Genomic DNA, 9,122 nt, shown 5'->3' on the forward strand with positions numbered 1-9,122 from the left:
TGTGGATAAAAATTGTACTCTGAAGCCCAAGTGGATTTACATAAACCACGAAATTCTCCTGCGGGCTGCCGTTTTCACGGCAACAAGCCGCCTGCTATCCAGCGACAAAGCCCGTTGAGTGCACAGCCGCCCCGCGGCTTTTCCCTGGGCAGACCGGGAAGCTAAAAGAGCAATTTCTCACGGTTGTCAAGACGTTCTTTTCAGAATGGCTTTTCGACAGTGCGCTTCTGGATGCGGTAGTTTCCTCCCTCCTGCGGACGGACATGATCTCTGCCTCATGTGTTTAGGGAGTGAGCACGCTGAGGCGGTGTTCATGGATGGTACATGTCCCCATTGTGAGGGCATGTCCATGGGCACGCTGAAGTCCCGCCGCTCGTTCGCAAGCCGGCTCCCCCCGTCTTCCCCCCGCGGCCCGTCGTTGAGCCCGGTGCACTTGTGCCCAAGCGGCGCTGCCACCTGGCGGGATCGTCCACATCTCCCGTCCAGGGCGTGTGAGCGTTCGTCCGCTCTCGCGGGCCGCGTTTATCACGCCGCTGGACAGGCTGCCACCGCCCTGCACGCCATGGCTACCTTACAGGTTTATCAAGCCCAGGCCCTGAAACAACTGCACGAGGGTGGTCCTGACCAGGGCGTTATGGAAGAACTCCGCGCCGCCACCGACTTCGCCCTCCGGGCCACGAAGGTCACGGCTGGTGCCATTGGTCAGGTGATGTCCACAGCTGTGGTCCAGGAGCGACACTGATGGCTGACTCTGGCCCAGATGGCAGACGTCGACAAAGCCCGCTTTCTTGACGCTCCTATCTCCCAGAGCGGCCTTTTCGGCGACACTGTCGAGGACTTTGCCCAACAGTTCTCGGCAGTCCAGAAGCAGAAGGAGGCTATTCAACACATCTTGCCCCGCCGCGTGCCTATCATCCCGTCGCCCAGCCTCCTCCTGCCCGTCGCCGAGGGTGCCCCCCCGCGGCTTCTACAAAACCCGCTCCGTCGCCGGCTGAGCCCCACGAAACAAGACCCAAGAAGGAAGCAGCCCGATGTCGAGCTGGCCACGGGAAGGGTGCACCCGCAAGAAAACTGCGAAGCGGCCCTGATGCGGGCAACCTGGAGGAGGAGAGATCTGCTCTTCAGGGAACGAGAACATCGCCGTCTCCGCTCCCGGTGGAGGGCCGGGGGTCGTTGTGCACTTCAACACTGCCGTCGGCCTACGGGCCGGCGGTACCCACAACCTCACAAAAAGAGCAATTTCTCTTAACACCTCCGGGGCCTCGGCCTCGTGTTCCCGTTCTGGGCAGCACTTGGATGCCCTCTCGGAGCCGGACACGGAGTTGTCTATCGCTAGCGCGGGAACCTGGGAAGAAGGTAGGCCCTGCTTCAAGCAGCTTGTCTCCCCTACACGCCCCCCCCCCCCAGGCTGCCCCACCACAGGCACGTCGGTCAACGTTCCCTTGATACCCCTGGCGGGGCGCTTGGGGGCCTGGCTTCAGCTTCCCAGCCCCTCGCAGTGGTTGATACGGACGGTACGTCTTGGCTATGCGATTCAGTTCGCCAGGCGTCCGCCCAGGTACAGAGGCGTTCTTTACACCACTGTCCATTCGGACACGCATGCCGCTGTTCTGCGTGCGGAGGTCACAGTCCTACTGGCGAAGGACACGATCGAGCCGGTCCCTCCAGCCGAGATGAGGTCAGGGTTCTACAGTCCCTACTTCATCGTGCCCAAAAAGAGTGGTGGGTCCTGAATCGGTCCCTTCTCAGGCTGCCGTTCAAGATTTTGACGACGAAACGCATGATTTCGTGCCTTCGTCCCCAGGATTGGTTTGCAGCCATCGACCTGAAGGACGCGTACTTTCACATCTCGATTCTTCCTCGCCACAGGCCCTTCCTTCGGTTTGCGTTCGAGGGTCGAGCGTATCAGTACAAGGTTCTCCCATTTGGCCTAGCCCTCTCTCCCTGCGTCTTCACGAAGGTCGCGGAGGCAGCTCTGTCCCCTCTTTGGCTGACAGGCTTCCGCATTCTCAACTATCTCGACGATTGGCTCTTGATAGCACATTCGCGAGACCTGTTGTGCGAGCAGAGGGACCTGGTGCTTCGGGACCTCAGCCATCTGGGCCTTCAGGTCAACCGAGAGAAGAGCAAACTCTCCCCAGTGCAGAGGATCTCTTTTCTCTGTGTGGAGCTGGACTCGGTCACTATGACAGCCCGCCTAACCAACGAGTGTGTGCTGTCGATGCTGAGGTGTCTGAACTTATTCAGACACGAGACAGCGGTTCCTCTCAAAACTTTTCAGAGGCTCCTGGGGCATATGGCAGCTGCAGCCGCGGTCACGCCGCTGGGCTTGCTTCATATGAGACCGCTTCAGCATTGGTTACACGACCGAGTCCCGAGACGGGCATGGCACCGTGGCACAATCCGGATTGGCGTTTCCCCGCTGTGTCGCCGCCTGTTCAGCCCGCGGTCAGACCCGGCCTTTCTCCGGGCCGGAGTGCCCCTAGGTCAGGTGTCCAGGCACATCGTGGTTTACACGGATGCCTCCACCACGGGTTGGGGTGCTGTGTGCAACGGGCAAGCAGCTTCGGGCTCCTGGACAGGACCTCGACTGCAGTGGCACATCAATTGCCTCGAGTTGTTGGCTGTGCTTCTGGCCCTTCGTCGCTTCCGATCGACGTTGCGCCAGAAACACGTGCTTGTTCGTACCGACAGCACTGCGGTTGTGGCCTATATCAACCGCCAGGGCGGCCTCCCCTCTTGCCGCATGTCACAACTCGCCCGCCGTCTGCTCCTCTGGAGTCAAACGCGGCTGAAATCGCTGCGGGCCATTCACATTCCCGGGGAACTCAACCGTGCAGCAGATCAGCTCTCACGGCAGTCCACCCTCCCTGGAGAATGGCGACTCCACCCCAAGACAGTCCAGCTGATTTGGAGCCACTTGGGGGAAGCCCAGATAGATCTGTTTGCCTCCCCCGAGTCCTCCCACTGCCAGAAGTTCTTCTCCCTCAGCGACGTTTCCCTCGGCAGGGACGCTCTGGCCCACAGCTGGCCGCCGGGGCTCAAGTACGCCTTTCCCCCAGTGAGCCTCCTTGCACAGACCCTGTGCAAGATCAGGGAGGACGAGGAGCAGGTTTTCCTGGTCGCCCCATACTGGCCTACCAGGACCTGGTTCCCAGAACTCATTTCCCTCGCGGCAGCCCCTCCCTGGAAAATCCCCTTGAGGAAGGACCTTCTTTCTCAGGGGATGGGCACAATTTGGCACCTGCGTCCCGATCTTTGGAACCTGCACGTCTGGTTTCTGGACGGGACGCGTCAGACCTCGCTGGCCTCCCGCAGGCCGTGATAGAAACCATCACTCAGTCCCGGGCCCCCTCTACGAGGCAGGCCTACGCACTGAGGTGGGGTCTGTTCTTCGACTGGTGCTCCTCTCGGGGAGAGGACCCACTGAGATGCACGATTGCAGTAGTGCTTTCCTTTCTGAAGAGAAGTTGGAGCTCAGGCTGTCCCCTTCGACTCTCAAGGTGTATGTTGCCGCTATTGCCGCACATCACGATGCAGTAAATGGATTATCCCTTGGTAAGCACCCTCTGATTGTGAGGTTCCTCAGAGGCGCCAGGAGGATTAATCCTCCCAGACCGCGCCTCGTACCCTCTTGGGACCTCTCCGTCGCCCTTCGTGGCCTGCGGGGACCTCCCTTTGAGCCACTCGCCTCAGTCGAGCTTAAGTTTCTGTCACTGAAGTCAGTGCTCCTGACTGCGTTGGCTTCCATCAAGAGGGTGGGGGATCTACAAGCCTTCTCTGTCGACGAATCGTGCCTTGAGCTTTGAGTTCGGTTATGTGCCCAAGGTTCCCACCACGCCTTTCCGCGATCAGGTGGTGAACCTACAAGCTCTGCCTTTGGAGGAGGCAGACCCAGCTGCTGCGATGCTGTGTCCAATCCGTGCTCTGCACACCTACGTAGAGCGCACTCGGCACTTCAGACGCACCGAGCAACTCTTTGTCTGCTTCGGAGGTCAGCAGAAAGGGAATGCTGTCTCCAAACAGAGGTTGGCTCATTGGGTGGTAGAAGCCATCTCCCTGTCATACTTATATCAGGGAGAGCCTTGCCCCTTAGGCATTCATGCCCACTCCACACGGAGTATTGCGTCTTCCTATGCGTTGGCACATGGCGCCTCATTAGCAGACATCTGTAGAGCTGCCGGCTGGGCGACACCTAATACCTTTGCCAGGTTTTACAACCTCCGCGTAGAGGCCGTCTCCTCCCGAGTTCTGTCAGGTGACCGGGAGGATGGCTAGTGTCGGCTTGTTGCGCCATTCCCACGTGGATCCGTGCGCCATTTCCAGTAGGTTCCCTCCGGCGAACCCTGGGTCCTCCATGCCCCGCAGTCAGGGCTGGATGCGGAGTAGTTCTGACTGTGCTCCTGCCGGGTCTCTTTCGCCCCGCAGGTTGTGGCTATATTCCTGTATTTTTCCAGAGGTCAACCAGAAGGCCTCTGTTTCCCTCGTATATCCCTAAGAACCTTTACGGATATATTGAATCTTCTCTATTTCCACATGGACAGTATTCATGTGCTCCGCCCCCCCCCCCCCCCAACCCCTGCTTCAGTTCAACTGGCACCCCTGTGGGCCCCCCTTCTGGTTGGGCCCCAGGGCGTTGGGAAGGTTACGTTACGTATCCCCCTGCTGACACGTCTGCCTGCCAGCACGTGGGTCATTGCGTAACGCGGCGCCAAGGTCGTGGCCTGTTCCATAGGGTCTGTTCCCATATGTAACGTCGAAGTGATTCGACTGAGGGGGAACGTCTAGGTTACGTAGGTAACCCTCGTTCCCTGAAGGAGGGAACGGAGACGTTACATCCCCTGCCACGCCTTGTCGTCGCGCTGCGCCGGCTCGATCCGGCTCCTCAGCGAAGAACCTGACTGACTGGCTGCACGACGCCATTATATATACCCGTATGTACGGGGCGTGGCTTGTCATGCAAATGCCACTCGCCAATTTTCATTGGCCTTTTGTATAAGGCTCAGAGATGATTGGATTCTAAGCGAATTCCCATATCCCAATCCCTTCAGGGAACGAGGGTTACCTACGTAACCTAGACATTTTCCATTCAATGGCACCTTTAAAAAAGACAGAAATGCCCTAAAACACACTGCCCTTTGAAGGGAGTAGGGCATAGGAATGTTTGCTTATGTTTGGAATTTGCCCTAGCATTTGGTTTTAAAATAGTCTAAAACTAAAACCAAAGACTATAGGCAAAGTCCCTTTAAGGCATCAATGGCCATCTTTGAAACGCCTCTTGGGCAGGCAAGTGCAGCTCCTATCTCTTTGAATGGGGAAACATCAAGTTTTCCAGACCTGTTAATCAAGCTTACGATTAAACTTCATATTTGAAATCACCAATGAAATCTGACAACAACTGCATCATAAATATTGTTCCTTGTGCTTCAATATCATTTAAAAAGCTTAAATCAACCAGTGTGCAGAGCGCAGCTTGTTTCTATAGCAACCAGGACTTCTAAGGGCACCTGCAGTGACTCGCTGACTTTACTAATCAACGATTGGCTCTTTCATTAAGAAGGTGGGGCTTCACGGTCATAATGACCATTGCATTTTTCCCCATTCAAAACTGTACAAGTGACACTTCTTGGGTATTCTATAGTCTTTGCTCTAGAATACCAAAGATGTGTCACTCATAGTCAATCAGCGTTCTGAGACGTGCGCTCAGTACTGCACATGCGCATTGAAAAAAATTAAAGTTGTTTTAACACTATTGAAGCACAAGGAACAATATTTATGTACCCTTCTTTGTGGACACACTGTTTTAGATGAGAAGACAGCAACTGTCATAGATTTGATACGACACAAATAAATAGAAGGGGATTATTAATCCTCCATAACATTTACAATTGAAAACCTAATAGCAGTTACAATTTGCTTGACATTTCCCAGAATCTTTTTAAGTTATCTTAATACAAATCTCTTAAAAATATGCATTTCACAAACTACAAGCAATTCCATGTTGTGGTTCTGATTACTTAAATGTGTATTTGTGAAACAAACAAACGAACCTTTGTTCACATGCACATTCTTAAACCTATCATGCTCAGTCACAGACAGTAATGAAAAACTTTTTGTTTACATGACATTACATGAAAAGTTTTGTGTATTCAATTGTTATTCATTTTTTTTAATTATTTGGATTACTTATTTTGTAATTAAATTAAAACATTTCAATTTAAAAATCGTTAAATTTAAAATAAACCAAAACAGCACCAAGGTGTGAAAAAAAATGAACACATATGTTAACAATTAGTATAGAAAGCATATTGCTTTGATCCAATATTGCAAACATGTTTCACTGTCTGATCAGACATGAACTTTTCATGTTTTAAATGTCAGGTTAGGAGTAGATTAACCTGCTAATAATGATGAAACAGATAATTTAACTTTAAAATTTAAATTGTTTTAAAATACATTTATTAATGTTTCTTTTTTGTACTGTGTCTTTTTTCAAAAACATATTGACATTTTGTTTATTTTTTGTATCATTATTATTGTATAATATTTAGAATACATATTAGTCTATAGCTTATTTTTGATAGCTTCTGCTACTTTCCATGTTATTGCAACAACTGCTGCTACTATTACTACTACTACTATTAATCCTCCTGCTTTTTTTGCTTTTACTTCTGCTTTACCTTACTGCTGCTATTGCTAAAACCATTGCTACTACTATTACCAATATTGCTACTTTCCACCAGTTAAGCCTTGCCTGGGCTTTATAGTACATCTCATTAGTGTAGTGCTTCCCTTCATTTTTAAGCACCATTTTATCAATCTTCAACAGCAGCTCATTGACTTGACCTTGATTCATTTTGTCTTCATTGTTGAATGCATGATATCTGCCACCACAGCTGATTATTAACTGTCGTAGATCTGGACTGTCTTCTATATGATCTTTCAGTGGTCTATTCCTCAGTGAATCAGCGTGAGTAAGCAGAACAATTGTGTAACGAACAGATTCTTCTCCAAAGTTCTCCCGAATCCATTTCACAATGTTTTTTTTTTCATCTGTGTATTTGTCCTCCAGTCTGATGACCAGCAGAAATACATTAGGACCAGGAGAGGACATGCCCAAACACTTCTTTATTTCAGCCTGCACTTCATTTTTCTTTCTTTTTGAATCCTGGAGGCCTGGAGTGTCGATTATCGATATGTGTCTTCCACCTTTTTCCATTTCCTTTTTCTTTGATTGTTGAGTAACTGACTTAGGACTAAAGTCCACTTTAAACACATTTCTGCCCAGGATGGTGTTTCCAGTTGCACTCTTTCCAGCTCCAGTCATTCCCAGCAAAACAATCCTCAGATCTCCTGAAGTTAGAGAGACAAGTTGTTTTCACTGGAACTACACATATTTGTTTTTAATAGAACATTTTATTTAGGTTTAAATAAGGCCTGTCAACTTTAATACTGTAACACATGCAATTAAATACACATTCTTAATGTGTTAAAATAGTTTAATGCAATTAGTGCAAAATTACTGAAGTGCAATTTCTATTCTAAACCTTTAACTCGATTTCAGTTTTGTGTTTGCAATCAGATCATTTAAAGGAACCGTATGTAAGAAATTAATGTCAGTTAATCATAAAATGGCCCTGACATGTCACTAGACATTAAGAAATCATGTTCATTTCAAATACTTATATCACTGACAACAGTGGTCCGGCCAGGATATTGTCATTTAAAAGTGAGAGTTGCAGCCCTCAACTGATGTTATTGTTGTCATTTTGTGTTTTGGTCTGAGGCTCCACCCTCCAGCTATCTACCAATCACGAAGTCAGTAGAGTTTCGTTAGACGGGTTGCCAGCTCTGTCTGCTCTAGTTACAGCTACGAACGGTGTCGGATAAAACATGTATAACGTTACAAACCTAAAATACCTCGTTATGAATCCGAAATACGTTGTGACAAAGTCCGAAATAAAACAAGGATTGGTATAGGAGATGCCTTTGAATGATGGAGACGGCTGAAAACGGAGAAGAATTTGAAGATAGACGCCAACGTAGCTAATTTTCTCCTTGACAGGTAAGATATTCATCTATGTTTGGCTAACTTTGCTTCCGTACACAGTGGATTTTCCACGGTCGGCAGTGCTAAATGCGTTCATAAAAAGCTTAATATCGCACCACTAGCAGGGTATGAAAACAATTTATGTTCCGACTGAACTGTGGTATTACAGTACATCTTTGCGAAATATTTGGCTAATCGCCATCTGTACATTTTTGCGATACATAATTACTTCGCAAAACATCTCTTGTGAAGCATAAACATAATTAACAGAAGAAAAACAAATTACTGTGTAGGACTCGTCACTTGAAGCTCCTTGTTGCAGCCTACTCCTGCAGCTTAACTGGCAACCTCGAGTCAGGGGGGAGCGGGAGGGGATACATCGTTCTATACGCCTTATTCAGCCCGCTGCCATTTTGAATCGAAAACGAGGCTGTGAGGGATAGCAGTCCAGCAGCGCCCACTGTGGCGCATTGTTGCGTACCGGGATGTAGATCGTATATCCGTAAAATAATAGGTCATTTCACATTTTTCCACAGGACAAAGCGCTCCAGAAAACGTGGACTGATCGACAGGACATATAACCTAACTTTCAGGTAACAATATTGCATTTATTTAAGAAAATGACTGTGGAAACTAGCCGGTTGGCTAATTGCTAATTTATAATGCGAGCATGTTTATCTTCCTTTAAACGTTTACGCAGAGCTAACATGTGATGTATTACTACAACAACTAAACTAAATAGATTACAAAGAACACAAGAGTGCTCAACATTTTACTCAGGATTGTTTTTCAAAAACACTGACTGGAATTAGGACGCTTAAGGAGGGTTCAGCTCCGTCTGTGTTTACCTGGACTCAAAGACCTCACGAAAAGAAAACCTTGCGATTGTAAATGAAAAAGATATTCTTTTTAAATGATGTTTTAAAGATCAACATGTTTAATAGTTTGTGTTAAGAGCCTGCAGTTAACGTTAGATCGTAAGCCTCTTTCAGACAACATGTTAAGTCATACAAAAAACAGTGGGTTGAAAGTTTATTTTTATGCAAAGAGATCAAAAGATAACAATTATTTA

At 48.8% G+C, this 9,122-nt stretch overlaps 1 protein-coding gene and 1 pseudogene across 1 annotated transcript in view; both read right to left on the bottom strand.

Annotated features, from left to right (window-relative positions):
• The window catches only part of LOC141336255 (deoxynucleoside triphosphate triphosphohydrolase SAMHD1-like), a 187,713-nt pseudogene that overhangs the window by 101,187 nt on the left and 77,404 nt on the right, over positions 1 to 9,122 (bottom strand).
• The window catches only part of LOC141336212 (GTPase IMAP family member 9-like), a 9,429-nt gene continuing 1,274 nt past the window's right edge, over positions 968 to 9,122 (bottom strand). The window contains exons 2-4 of the mRNA XM_073841762.1: positions 6,681 to 7,353; positions 3,869 to 3,935; positions 968 to 1,345 (exon numbers count right to left, since the gene is read on the bottom strand). Of these exons, the coding sequence (XP_073697863.1) occupies positions 968 to 1,345; positions 3,869 to 3,935; positions 6,681 to 7,353 (1,118 nt within the window). The remainder of the gene's footprint in view (positions 1,346 to 3,868; positions 3,936 to 6,680; positions 7,354 to 9,122) is intronic.

This window comes from Garra rufa, chromosome 6 (genome assembly GCF_049309525.1).
Source record: "Garra rufa chromosome 6, GarRuf1.0, whole genome shotgun sequence".
Taxonomy (NCBI): Eukaryota; Metazoa; Chordata; class Actinopteri; order Cypriniformes; family Cyprinidae; genus Garra; species Garra rufa.